The sequence below is a fragment of the Microtus oregoni genome, unplaced genomic scaffold (genome assembly GCF_018167655.1).
Source record: "Microtus oregoni isolate MIOR12 unplaced genomic scaffold, Mior012 000013F_ref0000133, whole genome shotgun sequence".
Lineage (NCBI taxonomy): Eukaryota > Metazoa > Chordata > Mammalia > Rodentia > Cricetidae > Microtus > Microtus oregoni.
Genome location: NW_024543072.1, coordinates 31,412,898 through 31,428,287, shown reverse-complemented (window position 1 = coordinate 31,428,287; position 15,390 = coordinate 31,412,898). Strand labels below are relative to the sequence as shown.

General features: G+C 46.1%; 1 protein-coding gene across 1 annotated transcript in view; it reads left to right on the top strand.

The window, feature by feature from the left end:
• Window positions 1-489: 489 nt before the first annotated feature.
• Window positions 490-15,390, top strand: part of Lmx1a (LIM homeobox transcription factor 1 alpha) — a 140,926-nt gene continuing 126,025 nt past the window's right edge. Inside the window, exons 1-2 of the mRNA XM_041662967.1 lie at window positions 490-599; window positions 2,781-2,967. Of these exons, the coding sequence (XP_041518901.1) occupies window positions 524-599; window positions 2,781-2,967 (263 nt within the window). The 5' untranslated portion in view covers window positions 490-523. The remainder of the gene's footprint in view (window positions 600-2,780; window positions 2,968-15,390) is intronic.

The window sequence follows — 15,390 nt, the reverse complement described above, 5'->3', positions numbered from 1 at the left end:
CTCCCTGTCCCTTACTTTGCCTCTCTCCAACCCAAGACAGGTGAGGGTCGAAACTGAGTGGCTGGGTCACCGGGTGTCGGACCCGGACTGTCCCGCGTGCTTGGTCCTGACTCTGAGAGGAGGTTCACCCCCACCCCACACGCAGTAGCATAGTTCCTGTAGAGGGGTCCCCAGGGGCCACATTAGTATAGGATGGGGCGGAGTCGGGCTTGGAATGGGAAACCTGGGGACAGGGGTGGGGGTGGGGGTTAGGAGAATGCAGTTAGGGGGCGGAGGCCTAAGTACATAACGCGTTGACTTCAAGTGAAATCAGATCCGTCAGCGTAGTTCACGGTGGCTCTTCTCCTCCCACCCCACGTTTCCCTTGGCTGGACTCTACCCTCCAGGCTCATTCTTGTCGCCCTGGACACTCCTTCTGTCCTTTCCCAGGAGTGTGGCAACTGAGGGAGCGGAGTCCCAGAAGGCACGGAAGCTAGACGTATCCCTTTCCCGGCTCTCCAGGTCCTCCAGGCTCAGCCCGAACATGTTGGACGGCCTGAAGATGGAGGAGAACTTTCAAAGTGCGATCGAGACTTCGGCCTCCTTCTCCTCTTTGCTGGGTGAGTGTTCAACTCCATTTACCCTGATGCATCCTCTTGCCGCCAGGCTGGGTGGGAGCTCAGGACATCAGCTCGCTGGTACCAGATTAGGCAATCAGGCTAGCACCCTCTTCGTGCACGTAGAGGCGCCCACTCTCTGTCTTCCGTGTCCATCAGTCCTTTTGAGTCCTCCCTACCATACAACCAGCAAGCCTCCTCAGGCCTCAGGAGCTCGACACTGAATTCCCCAAAGCCTTGAGGGGCGGGCGAGCATGTTCACAGGCGTTTGAGTGGCAAGTGATTAATAATACTCAGGACTGGATTTTTAATCATGGAACTGATCGACGGCTCATAAATGCCACCGGTTTTTCAGAGGCCTATGACGGAACACTGGGTAGCAGAGGTCCAAGGCCCAGGAGCGCCCAAGTTCTTCTCTTCTCCCACCAAAGTACAGCCCCAATTTTAGTATTGGTCATAGCCCAGGGGCTTTTCCGGGCTGGTGGGCAGTGCTGCTCTGGGATTAGCTTGCTCGGCGGCGGCGCGGGGCCCTTGCCTGGTCTTTAATTAACTGAAGCCGGATCCCAGTTCCGCAAGCCCGGTATCCCCCCTACCCCCAACCCAGTCACAGCAGAGGAGAAGATCAAGGAGTCCCAAAGGGTCTTCCCAAGCTCAGACCAGCAATTCTTGTTTTGACAGTGTCTCCCCAATTTTGGTTTTGGGGTTTTCAAGTTTGGGGGAAAGGTGTTTCCATTCCCTCTTCCTTCTTTTCTTTCTTCCCTTCTCTTTCCGCAGGAGAGATTTTTCGTCATTTAAAACTCTTGCCTCTTTCCCTAACTCTAGAACCAATAGAATGGGTTGACAAATTTCGATCTGTAGAAAACACATCCCGAGAGACACCACCAACCCACCCCACCTTAACAGTCCAGAGGAATCGAAATCACGAAGCCCCTGTGCCCTTCCTTCAACCCCCTTTTGAAAATGCCAGGATCCTCTCCCTCGAGCAAGAAGATGCAGGCCAGAGCTGTGTGCCGACTTAGGGGCTTCGGGTTTAGTTCCGGGCGCCTTACGACCCAGGTTTGCTCTAACACCAGGATGATGGCCTGGGGTGCTGAGACCAAGAAAACAGAAATTCATAGTTGAGAAGGACCGGGGTGCTTTCTCCAGTCATTCTTGCTATCTTCCTTCTCCACTAAACGACTTGTTCGGTTTACAAGCTAGCAACTGTTCCCCAAGGCAGAAAGTGAGATTAGTGTAGTTGCCTTATGGAGAAGGACCAGTCCTTTGGGACATCACGGACAAGAGTGTTCTTGTGACAGCAGCACAGGGCTTCTTTAAATGGTTGTGAAAAGTGTCAACAAAGGCAGCCGAGTATTCTTCCCTCTGTCCCGAGTGTGTTAAGGGGAAGGAGAGGAAGCCGGTCCCCTCTAGAACAAGGTCTGGAGGGAAAAGGTGGAAAAGGTCAAGGGGTAGGGCTGAGAAGATTCTGTGATTGGGCTAAGAGGTTTGTCGCTTCTCGCTGCGCTTCTGAGCAAAGGGCTCTGACCCGCACCCTTCGCAGGGTCTCTGCGCTCAGCTATTGTTTTTCCCCACCTTGACATTTTCTAATTATAAAAAAGTCACCCGCAATTTGCACGCCAACCAAGACGTAGGAGGGATTCACTAGTATGAACAGTACTGAGTTTGAGATGGTATTTTCTGCACCCACAATTTGAGTGTGTGTGTGTGAAGAAAACAGAAAATGTTAGTTCCCTTTTAAAAATAGAATGCAGTTTCAAGCAAATTATTACTGATAATTTAAAAGCAGTCAAAGGACACACACACACATAGTGATTTAATGATTGATTAACGACGACTTGAGAGTCCTGGGAACACAAATTTATTTGTAATCTAATTTTACAGGCTGTGTGAATGCTCGCAATGATACTTGGGTCTATCTAACAATTAAGACTATTTATTGACTTCAGCCCCCTTCCTCGGTAGAATTTATAACCTTGCTACTTAGTCTTTGTTTATTAATCACTTGGTTGCCACTTGGTTTGATTTTTTTAAAATCAAAATCATCAGGGGATCTTCCTGGGGGGGGGAATGCATGGCCTGGGGTGGGGGAAGGGGTAAATCTGTGGTCCTGATCCGATCCCGATAGTGTTTTGCGGGGTTGACTTGCGTGTGTGGCTCATGGGCAAACGTCTGTTGCTGCTGTAGGCAGAGCGGTGAGTCCCAAGTCTGTCTGCGAAGGCTGTCAGCGGGTCATCTCGGACAGGTTTCTGTTGCGGCTCAACGACAGCTTCTGGCATGAACAGTGCGTGCAGTGCGCCTCCTGCAAAGAACCCCTGGAGACCACCTGCTTCTACCGGGACAAGAAGCTTTACTGCAAGTACCACTACGAGAAGTAAGTGCTTGCGTCGCCCACTCACCCGCCACCCGCGCCAGTGTACTCTGGGGACTGAGTCCTCCTGCACCCTCTTCGCCTTTCGGGTTTAAGAGACACCCTCAGGCAAGACCAGTAAATCTCACTCGTACCAGCGTTGGGTACATGCCCGGGGCTGCGGGGATTCCGTCTGTGTATGCAGGCTGGGCCCGGGAGAGCCGCGCTGCGTCATTTCATTTTGATCGCGTTCTTACTTCCTTTTAAATTATTCTAAGTTCCTTAACCCCAGGCCCGGCCATTCCCAGAGATCACTTTCTGTGGGCCTGGGAAAAATTCAAGCTTAGTCCTGGGTTCACCGGAGAGCCCGGCCGGATCACCAATGAATGACCGGCGACCTTTTCCATTCCATCTCACTCAAGTGTTTGCGCCTCTCTTGGATCTGTGCTCAGCGGTCAGGCGGTATGGATCAGACGGTTTCTGTCCCTTGGGCATATTTCTCGCCCGGTTTGGAAGTGGCTTTCCTACTTCTTGTGGCCGCTTTGCATTTCCAGTCCCTCCCCCAAAAGGGTTTCTACGGAAGCCTTCAGGTGTTGCAACTCCGGGGCTGTCCGAAACGTTGCTAGGTCAGAGGGGGCCTGTCCTAAAGCCCCCTACGGTGGCTCCACCCAGTTCTAACCTAAGGAGGTTGTCTGACAGGCAGCAGGTTTTATTCTCTCCCCATCATCATGCAGAACTGGGAGGCGGGTAACGGAGACAGCGGTTCATTTCCAATTTGGATTTCTGAAATGCCTCAGGGCGCGTGGTGGTAGGATGTTCTCAAAGGAGAGTTCCGAAGGAGCCCTGAGATGTAAGGAGAGGAAACTGCTTCTCCTTGTAAAATGGGCCAATTCATAGGAACTTTGGATTGGTGGGATTGTGGAGAGCTAGAAGGAAGGAAAAGGGGCTTAGCGCTTACCCCTTTTTGTGCACTAGGGCTGGCATGTGTTGACTGTGTGGGCATGTGTGTGTACCCGGAGGAAGCGCAATCTTTTTCACTAGCACAGGAAAGAAGACAAGCATGTGGAGGGAGTCAGAGGACAGTCGGTTGAAACGCAAGCTGCTTTAATTTCATTAAGAGGCCCTGTGGAAAGGATGTGCTGGAGAGGTCTGCCTCCAACAACAAAAACCCAGAGGAGAACAGAGGTTTCTTATTTCCGTATCGTCTGGGCTGTCAGGTTTACTGACCATGTTAGACCTAGTAAATACCTTCACCACCACCACCACCAGAACACCCCTCTCCGCTACTCAGTATTCCTTTGCTATACATAAAATGCTTGACTTTTACCTGATTCCGAGAGAACACTAGGCCTTTCTGTTGTTCCAGAAGTGCTTTACGTTTTTTTTCAGAACTTAAAAAAAAAGATACATGCTTGAGTTCATGTGAATTGAACAATACAGAAATCTGCAAAGCAGCGAAAGCTCGCCCTGAGTGTTATGGTAAACAGTTCTGAAGGAAGAAATGGAGAAACGACCTCTGTCTCTGCTGGCTATTTTACTGCGTGTAGCCCCATTCTGAGTCAAAAGTGTGATTTTTAGGTAATTAAGCGGATTTGGTCTACACAACTTCAAGCAGACAAAGGCGGGTGACTGCTCGCCTCTCTCTCTCGCTTTTCACGGCAAGGTTTTGGTATTGTGTGGGCCCAATCTTTATCTTTCTGCTTATAGATTAGAGAAAGGTCCACATCCTTCAGGCACAACACTAGCGAATTCAAAAGTATTGGAGCTTAGGGGAGGATTTGGGTTGTGATTTTTCTATTCTGTTTGTTAAAAAAAGAAAGAAAGAAAGAAAATCGTGAATCAAAGACCGCTCCAGGGTCAACACAGCTGTCTGGCCAGTCAGATCTCCTGTGAGGAAGTCAGGCTGTGTCAAGAGGAGGAGAAACAGTTGTTGTGAAGTACTTGGCACAACAATATCCCTTCCATTTCAGCCCTCCAGGTTTGGGGAGGTTTGGGCTTATTAGCTGAGAGGGCCAGTTCTCCTAGCACATAGCTATTTTTTTGCGAAGAGAAAATTGCAGGGATCAACTCGCCAGCTGTTGGCCAGAATCAAGATTTTATAGAGGGTGGGAGCTACATGGTTCAAAGAGGTGTTGGTATGACAGGGAAAGTTTTTTTTTAATTTTAATTTAAAAATATTTCCTGACACATGGATATCCAAAATGAGTTTGGTGGGCACATTCTCAGAACAAATCTGTCCAGCCCGTCAGCGGCTGTTTGAGATTCATTTATTCTTCTCTTAAATTCCTTCTCTCTTCTATTTCCCATTTCAATCCTATTCCACTCTCAACAAACCAGGGTTTTAATGTACTCGATAGTAATGGTATTAAGACACTTGTTATAGGAGGAAGTGAAGCAATGATTACTCCCCCCCCCTTTACATTGGGCTCGGGAAAAATTCCTTTATTCAACAGGCTTTTACAGAGCTTCTATATGTAAAACCCTGGTTGCAAGGAGGAATGATTTCTTGGGACCTGCCTGCAGGAGGCTGCTAGCCTGGCAGGTTTGGCAGCTGTTTTATCCTGACAATCAAGGGTTCCCCCCAAAGCTTCCTCTACTTCGACATGATTAGGTATTAGCCAAAAGTTATCTGGAATGGCCACACGTTTATCCTGGAGGATACAGCTTAATTTTGGGGGGGGGGGGAGGGAGGCTAGAGTGAAACTTGAAGAAAGCACTCTCTCTCTCTCTCTCTCTCTCTCTCTCTCTCTCTCTCTCTCTGTGTGTGTGTGTGTGTGTGTGTGTGTATGTGTGTGTTTCTTCAATAGTTGAGTCCCAGATAAAGTAAAAGTAAATGGAGAGAGAAAATGAGATGTCTGTTAGGAGCTAAGACAGCAATGCTGCCAAGTTATAGAGCATTTGATAGGAAAGTGAATATCCGACAGGGACTTCAGTCCCCCAAGTCTGTGAAGTTCAAGTGCTGGCTCTACAAGCTGAAACAAAAGAATATGTAGGCGATATTCAATCTCTAGTGACCATCATGAAGTTTTAGCAGGAGAGGTTATCACATTTATTTCAGCCATTCATATGCCTATCTGGATGTTGGGCAATTCTGAATTTGCATTGGAATTATTACCTGTGGATCCCTGGTGTCTGGTCAGGCCTTCACTTAAATGGAAAGGGACTTATTCGGGGGGGGGGGTGTGAATAATAGGAATAGGAGGGAGACTGGGGAGGGTGGGGGATGACAGTAACTAGAACCGCTTGATACATGTACGAAATTGGGGAAGAACCACTTCAACACAAGTTATTTTAAAAGCCAAAATTCCATCCTGTCAGCTGCTTGTTTTCACTTTCACCATGTGAAGCCTCAACTTTTTCTCAGTAATGAAATGGATGGATGGTGGCATCTTGGACAAGACCGCTGACTTGAAACCTCAGTGTGTTTTACTAGACACTGGCCTCCTCTACTGTAACACCCTTAGGAATACTTCACTTTTCAGTTATCCAAAACAAATAAGCATTCAAGGCCAGATTGTAGAATGGCAATTTAAGAACATTCAGAAATCAAGAACTGGGGGGTCACTTGCTGCTCCTGTCATCAAAGAAAAATAACTAGTCATCGGAAAAGACAGCATGGATGAAATCGATGAAGCCCTGCTGTGAGATGCACCACTCGAGGTGGTATAGGTGTGGACATTTCAGGAATGGATTCAATTTGCTTCGGCATTCCTGAAAGTTAGCAGACAACCAAATATTTTCAAGCCTGGAAGACTTCTATTTATGTAACTGTTGTTCCCCCTTTAAGTGAGCCTTCTGTGATCCTGCTAGCTCAGAGTTACCCCTGAATCGGTTTCAAACAAGCACTGTAGCTGTGCTTCAGTCGGAGACAGAAGAGGCCGTGGATCATGGAAACGTGGCAATGTGATAGATAATTGAGCCTTCTGGATGGCGGCCCACTTTTAAATCAAATTTATATTGCGTCTTTCATGTGCCTGGTGGCTCGTGGGTCAGGCAGGGCCCTCTCTCCTCACATATGAAGTTTATCATTATCACTTGGATTGTTTTGGACATCCTGGGAGCGGTGTGGGGTAGCCTTGCTGTCATCAGAGCTGTTCCCAGGCACGGTAACTCCCCACATGGCAGCAGATCACAGCTTGGGGAAGCCTTTCCTCTGGGGGCCCGCTCATGTTTTCTTCTTGGTCCTTTGGAGTAGACCAGTTGTCTGTCCAGAGAGAGGGGCAAAGATGGGAGAAAGTAGATACCACCCCGCTTACATTGTTCTTTGTCTCTTTCTTTTGGCCTGAGGCTTGTCAGCCCCCAGTGAGAACGATATAGGCAAAGCTGTCTATTAGGACTGGTAATGAACCCGTTCTGATTTCTATTAAGGTGGTGCAGGAGGTGTGGACAGAGGAGTATTATTATTATTATTATTATTACTGTGATATTACTTAGAGATCAAACTTGGGCATGCAGTTCTTCAGAAAAGGAGCCCACAGATGAAATTACAGAACCCATTGTTAGAGTGGGCTCAACTTTAATTTTTATCGACCCGGCTCTTGGCACAATACCATTTAAAAAGTATAAAAATTAAACACAGCTAGGCAATGATTTTTGTCTGCATTCAATTGTAGGGATTTAGCGCACACTGAGAACAGCCCACGGTTGTGGCTGTGTTTATGCAACGGCCTCTCTCTCTTTCTCTGTTTTAGAGGATGACTGAGAATATTTCTTGCGTGGAGGTGGTTTTCTCTTTTTATATGTATTGGTCCATGGTTAAGACTTGCTTGGAATCTAAGACTCAAAAATTGAAATTTGATAGAATGGGCATTGATAATGTTCTGGGAATTAGGCTATTGGGGATGGACATGGCTGTGGGGCTTTTTTGGTCCCTACTTTAGTGGATCATACTGTGAAAGGTGACTTTTGTTTTCCAGACTGGTTTTACGTACTGAAGAGTTCTGAGACCTTTGTCTTCCACCTGGCTAGTTCAGTACTCTGAGTTCATTAACAAGAGCTTTTCTCATAGTTAATTATTTGTCTTAGATTGATTTTATTTATGTTCACACCAACCAAGACTTCTTCATATCAGGGGGGATATCCACTGCTGCTTTTTTTAATTTTATAAAGGTTTTTGGCTGTAATGATCTGATGCTTTCTTTATTTAGAACAGTTGCATTTATTTAATCATATCTTCCCCCTCCCAAGTAAATTTCTTGGGCTGTAGTACTTAAAAGTAAAAAAAATAAAGGCTTTAAAAATCCATTGTATGAGCAAGACTATTAATAACTTCTTAGAGAAAAATGCATATTACAAAATGTGATTATTGAATATTACCAAGGTCAAAACAATCAATATTGAATCACTTGAAATGGATTATTAAGTGCAGTTGTACAATCATAGAAAATAAATTATGGGAGATATCAAAACAGTCCCTTCCATTTAGCTCTAAAGAAATTTTGGTAATGTTGGTCCCAATGATGAAATTTTAGTCCTGTTTTACTATTTTTTAAAATTAAAAAATAAACCTCTTTGAGTCATGGGTTTTTTAGAAACTGGTCTTCACATCTTTAGCGTGGCTCCTTAATAAGTCACTTTAGGATGAGATGAAGGGGACCTTGGGCCATGTGGGGTGGGGACCCCCAATGTAGGGGTTTCCCAGTAGGGAGCTCTGCTCCTCTTATCCTAGTCTGGCTGAGAGTGCTTTGGGGAACATACTATATATTTTCCTGAGAGTCCCTTGGGGCCCTTAGGACAGTGTTGTTCTGGTGGCTTTTGCAGACTCAGACAGGGGAAGGCAATGATTTTCAGGACACCACAAGGCCACCCCGTGTGCCCTCTTGAAAGGCATGTTGTCCAGGATAGAGAGAGGGTCTCTTCTACTGTTCTTGTGGACTTGTGTTTTTCCTTAGTCTCTTAGATGAGTGTGACATGAAGCGTTTAGTCCCCAGGGTTGACTGCAGCTTTGTGTCTCTTTGTTGTATCTTAAATGAAGCCTACACTACTGTCTTGCAGACACCTCCCAAATGTCAAATTGTTATTTTAGTAAACCACAGCGATCTGCTTCTATATTTTTAACCAAGATGAAATGAATAAGATTGCTGTGGCCCTGGCATTAATTAGTAGGAGGATTAGCACTGTGTCGGCTAAAACGGAGGCGTAAACACTGTAACCTTGCTACATGTTTGCTTTCGCACTCCTGAAAATAAATAAAATGAGACTTAGGGCAGGGATTAAGTTTCTCTTGGCTCTAGGTAGCAGATGCAATTGGAATGCAGCAGAAACACTGAAGTATTAGGGAAGATTTTATGTAAGGAATAAAACAAAACCCACATCCGTTCCCTACCTCATGGGTATACTTGGTCTTGTCACAATAGTCCCATATGTGTAGTTAAAAAGGAATTAAAAAAAACCCACCTCTGTGCTATTTTTCTGGGTGGTGAACAGGACAACTGAGCCTCTGTAGAGCCTGCCCAGTGGCTGCCATGAGTGGATTAGACAGAACTTAATGAAACCTTGCGAGGTCTCCATCATTGCAGTATAATGAGCTCACAACTAAAAAGACAAAGTAGACCATGCTTTTCCTAGTCTTGTAACCGGAGTCACATGGAAGAGTCTGGACACTTCCAACCTCTCCTCCCAGAGTTCTAGTTTGAGAATCCTATTTTTGGATAGCAACAGCCATGTCTGCCTTTCCTGACTCTCTGAGCCTCCAGTGTCCCTCCACACCATCATATTTGTGGTTTATCATCCTTGTCATATGACAGATGAGCTGTGAGAGATAGCTGGCCACTGTGGACTGGACTGTGCTTTCTGACTGGTCCAATAAATCCTATCCATATAAAAAGTATTGTAATCTTCTGGTCTTGCTGGGAATGGACCACATGTTGTATCTAGACTCACATCTGCCTTATCCCATTCTGCCTTCCACTCCCCCTATGTCCATGGAGCTTTATTTACATGACTCTTACTGCTTAAACCCATCACCAACTGCAACACTGCCCCCATCCTCTGCTATCCCATAGACCCTCTACTTTCTCACTTGGGAAATGTAGCACCCCCTTCCTTCCTTCCTCCCTCTCCCTCCCTCTCTCTGCTTCCTTTCTTCCCCCTCCTGCCTCTTTGTCTGTCTCTGCATCTCTCTGTGCATATGGTACATGCATGTATTTGTGTGCGTGCACATGTCTGTGCATAGGCCATAGATCAACAAGGTACTTGACTCTTTTTTGCTTTTAATTTCTGAGACAGGGTCTCACTGCATTTTTTGCTTGCTGATTTGCTAGACTACAAATCATGTTTCATGGATGCCTCTATCTCTTGCTTTCCAACCCTGGGGTTACAAATCCGTACAGCTGTCCCTGGCTTTTTACATGTGTTCTGGGGATCTGAACTCAGGTCCTCATGATTGCTTGGCAAGTTCTTTACCCACTGAATGATCTCCCCAACCCTTCAATTAGCCTTTTATTATGCACAATAGTCCTACCGTGTAGTAACCAAGTTATTGAGTGGTACTCAGCTTAGTATCTGATCAATGGGCCTTTGTCTCCTGTTTACATAGTTTCGTGACCCTTACTCTTTGGTGTTCCTTTGGGGTCCCACCCTCCCCAACTTATCTGACTATGCTGGTCTCTTAGTAGACATTAGGCAATGTCCTGCATTTTGATGAGTCAGAGATGTGCCTGGTTCTGTGCTGTGGCAGCAGGAAAATGGGAGAATTTGTCACTTGCCAGGAAGCTTGGCCAGCATCATGGTAGGACATCAACACATCGTATCATACATTCTCAAAGCTGCTGTTTGTCTGGACACAGCTCTCTTATTGTGGTGTTGGGCACCCTACCTAGGGCTGCGCATGCTGGACGGGCACTATGCCACTGGGCTTGAGGTCTGGCTTGCGTATGTATCTCTCCCTCATGGAGGGTCCGCTCCAGCAGCTCTGTTTGTTAGGCCGGGTTTTGGAGCAGCATGAGAAGCTCTTTGGAGCAGTTTTCTGTCCTTCCTCCCTCCTGCCCTTCCTTTCAGTTAGAGGCTCCAGGACTCAACAACCCTTGCTATCAAGCCTCAGGAGCCTTTAAAAGGATTTTTCAAAACAAAACAAAACAAAACACCCCCTCCTGAACTCGAGATTAGCCACTTAAGCTCATTAAAGTCCCTTTAAATACTAAAATGTTGGGCTCCTGGGGGCTGTTCCCCCCCAAACCGTAGTTTCATTGTTAACATTTTTGTCATTCACTCTGCAGCAGATTAAGGCCAGCTCCCTCGGGCCCAGAAACGTCCCCCCACTCTCAGCAGGAGGGTCCCAATATGTCTTTGTTTGAGCGCTAGGACAGCCCGAGCCTGAGGGGCCACTGATGTTGGCACAGCTCAGATGCTCTGTCTTCAGGGTAGAGGAGTTTATGTCTCTCCTCAGAAAGGGGCCCAGAGAAAGGAGTGGCTGGGCAGCTAGGAAGGCAGGGAAGCTTGGAGTTGTTCAGATGCCCTAAGCCACCTAGTCATATAACAGTCACTGGACATAACTGGGAGTAGAAAAGAAAAGTCTTCTGGTAGCCTGGAATTGAAAGCCGTCCTTAATTGGTGGGGTTGTGAAAGGTGTTTGCCTTGGGACCACACAGCAGCATTAGAACCTCCTGTACATATCCCAGACGTTCCTGACTCACCCAGGGGTGGGTGCTTCTGTCGCCTTGTCAGCAGCACCCACCTCCAGTCCCCAGAGCATCCTTCAGCCGCACCCATTCAGGAGGTTCACCCAGCCTCCCTGCCCTCAAGCTGGCTCTGGGGGAGCTAGTTTTCTGGTTGTGACAGTGGAACGAATCCCCTTTTAACATAACCATCTAGTTTCCTTCCCTGCTACTCTCTGCTCCTCTTCTCTCTCCTCTTGACTGCCTGCACAGTAAGGCCTGGGTCCCTTTCACACTTCTGTCCCCAGTAGTGAGAGCCAAAATCTTCCCAGGGACGTGGGCATCATTGTTAGTGCCCAGGGTAGACTTCAAAAACCCAGAAGGGAAGAACGCCTCAAGGAACCCTTTCCTGCGTTCTTGGCTTGGGGTTTGCTGGGTTCCTGCACCCCACCTTCCCCAGGACTCTGCTCATCCTTCATGCATGGATGCTTGAAGTCTGCTTGCCTTCTGCTCTAAGTTCATCTTGAGACTTCCTACATTTCAAATTACCCTATATGTAGGCTAGAGATTCCCTTATTGACAAACCATGAAAGGTATTGTGGTATCATTCACATTGGGATGTAACTGGACTACTCTTTTGAAGATGCTTTTTACGTGGAATGGTGCTGAGTCAAAAGAATGAGCATCCTGTGCTGGAGTTTTACTCTAGGATGGACCAGTAACAGGATCTCATTTTGCATAGGACAAACATAGCCCTCCATAGACTGCTTCCTTACGCGTCTGCGTGCCATGCTGACTGTCCTTATGCACACACTCATTTTCTTCTGGGTTTTATTTTGTCTGTGTTTAATTATTGGCTGGGCTATTCCATTTCAATAGCCTGTATCCATAGATGAGAGTGGTAGACAGCTGGGTGCGAATGGTTTGGATACTTCATAATTCCCTCCAGAACTGGAAAAGTAACTTTAATCATTTGTCTTGTTGTTAAGAGATGTTCTGGGTACGGCTGAGTCACCTAGCTGAAGGCATAATGTAACAGCAGAGATCATGGAGGAATACTGCTGACTCGCTTGTTCACCTGTCTTGATAAACCCTCTTTTCCTCCCTCCCTTCCTTTTAAAAAAATATTTATATATTTTTATGTCTATGGGTGTTTTGCATGCTATAGCTGTGTACCACTTATGTGCAGTACTCATAGAAGCCAGCAGAGGGCACCAGATCCTCTGGGACTGGAGTTACAGGCGGCTGTTAGTGGCCAAGTGGGTGCTAGGAATCAAACCCAGGTCCTCTGGAAGAGCAGCCAGTGCAGTTAACTGTTGAGTTATATCTCCAGCCCCTCAGCTAGCTTTCTTATACAGCCCAGGCCTACTTGCCTAGGGAAAGCACCCTTTGGAGCCAGCTGAGCCCTCTCTTACACTGTCAGGCCCACAAACAAGTCTGCTAACGGCAGTTCCTCAACTGAGATTTCCACTTCTCAGGTGACTATAGTTTGGGTTAAGTTGACAAAAACTAACCAACATAGGGCTATCATGAGAATTAAGGCATCAATTTAAGAGACCTTTTGATAAGCCATAGACTACTGTATAGAGCTGTGTTTCATGGTTGCTGGTTTTGTACGAGAAAAATCTATTCTATGGAGCTGTATACACATACCCACGATTGTGTAGTTGTTATGAGCAGAGTTTCAGGGGTCTGTGTGTCTGGGATCACATCCTTGCTGGTTTGTCCTATCAGCTGTTTTCTTGTCAGGGGTTCACTTGCTCTGTGCCTATTTATTCTTTCTAAAATGGGGTGATAACAAACCCCGCCTCCTCGCGTCATTTGATCTCATATTCCTCAAGCATGTAGATCGATGCTTGGCTCGTAGAAAATGCCATAAAGGATTCTATTGGTTAAAAATTTATCTTCTTTCAAATCTCGAAGGACCTTTATATGTATTAGGGATTGATTCTTTATGACAATTTAAGAAATGGCCAAGGAGATTTTGATTTAGCCTTGTATTTATTTCCGAGGAAGCCAAGGCTCACGGAATTTGCTCAAGTCATGTTATGGGTAGCGAGAAAAGCTGGGGATGCTGTCCCCAGCTGGTGACCCTGGCTCTATGGCCTTTCCACAAAATCACAGCATCTGCTGCTTGGATTCTGGTGTTCACACCCCGGTGAGATCACAGTTCTCAGTTTGTCTTCTTGAACAAGCTCTTGGAAAACAAGTCCCCACCTGCTGGATTCCTGTGCTCTCAGGCAGCCTTCCTAAGGCAGCTGCTGGAGCATTCTGTGGCTTTCAGAACATTTTTATTTTATTTTTTTTTAAATTGGCTATTGCCTAAATTTTTATATGTGTGTGGAAGCTTCTGGAATATGCTCCTCACTCCTGCTTATCAAACTACCCCACAAACACAAAATCCTAACCCTAGCCCATCCGTTTCCTGGGTCATGCTGTCTGTATCAGTCTCCAAGGTCATCTTGCATAGTTGCTCCTCCCCCTGGAAGAAGGAAGAACAGAAAGTAATCAGCATCAATCTCCCTTCTCCCCAACACTCAGGGTTTGCAATGGTGACTTTTGTTCTGCAAGCCTGTCTGCACATTTGGCAGCAGAACTGTTAAATACCAGGTCCAGAGGCTTCCACTGGGACCAAGCAGCAGCTGTCCATCCATCCCTCGGATAGCCTCTTTCCAAGTTTTCTTCTGGATGGTGTTGCGTTTCTCAAATAAGACTCAGCCGCAGCTAGAAAACATCCCAGGGTGTCCCACTGAGGCCGATTTCTAGAATCAATGACATCTGTCTTGTTTGGGGGAAGCCACTTGGCTTGGCCGATCTATACTTTATCCTGCAATATTGGTTGTCTAAGAAACCACACAATCCTGCATTGTTTATTTCGCTCACCGTGGCCAAGGCTTTTGGTTCCCTTAAATGTTGTTCCAATCAATTTTAAGGAAACTAAGTGTATACATGAATTCGATCTTTGGAAATGGGTACTTAATAAAATGAGATTGTAGGTGGCACATGAACAGTTGGAGTGCACCTTATTTGGTTATAGGTAGACTTCTCAAAGTTGAGATCAAATGGACTCAAACAGTTGGTTCATTAAACTATTCATTTAATCAAATAGGTATGTATGTAAAAATAAATGAAAAAAAAAACAGAGATGCATTAAAACTACCACAGACTATTGAGAAATGCAAATTAAAGAGTAGTATGGCCAAAGAGCAAGCCCGGCTTATGTAAGTTCCCATGTTATTATGGGAGATTTGCAATCTTCAGGGTTTGTCACACTTTGATATATATATATATATATATATATATATATATATATATATATATGTTTACAAAGAGTTTCATAGTCCCTGTCACTAGATCTCAAGACATATGAGGGAAAGGAACTTTCTGTTTTAACCCATTGTCTCTAGCGTCTTATATAATACTAAAAACATGTTGGTACATTTATCAGTAACTTGCTTAGAGGTGTTGAGAAGGCTTTATGCAGAGGTTATATGAACGACTCTTAGAGAGTGGATGGGGATGTGGGACTGGGGAGAGTGTGGAGGGTTCCAGGCAGAAGCAGCAGCTCGTGAAAGCTGGGGGAGTCCCGAGAAGGAAGAGCGTGCTTCCAGTGCTCACCAGTTATGGGGATGGCGGTAGTCACATTGTCAAGTACAGCGGAGGTTGGGCTGGTTGAGGAATAAATGGTTACTAAAGAGCAAGGCAGGAAGAGCCTGCACTCTGGAGGATCGCCCCGGATGCTCTATGACGCTTCTTCAGGCATTTCCGCTAGCAGATGGGTACTCTGCTTTCTCTTGGATCTTCAATCTCCACTCTGTCCTACACTCACTTTTGGCATCAAGAGGACTCAAAT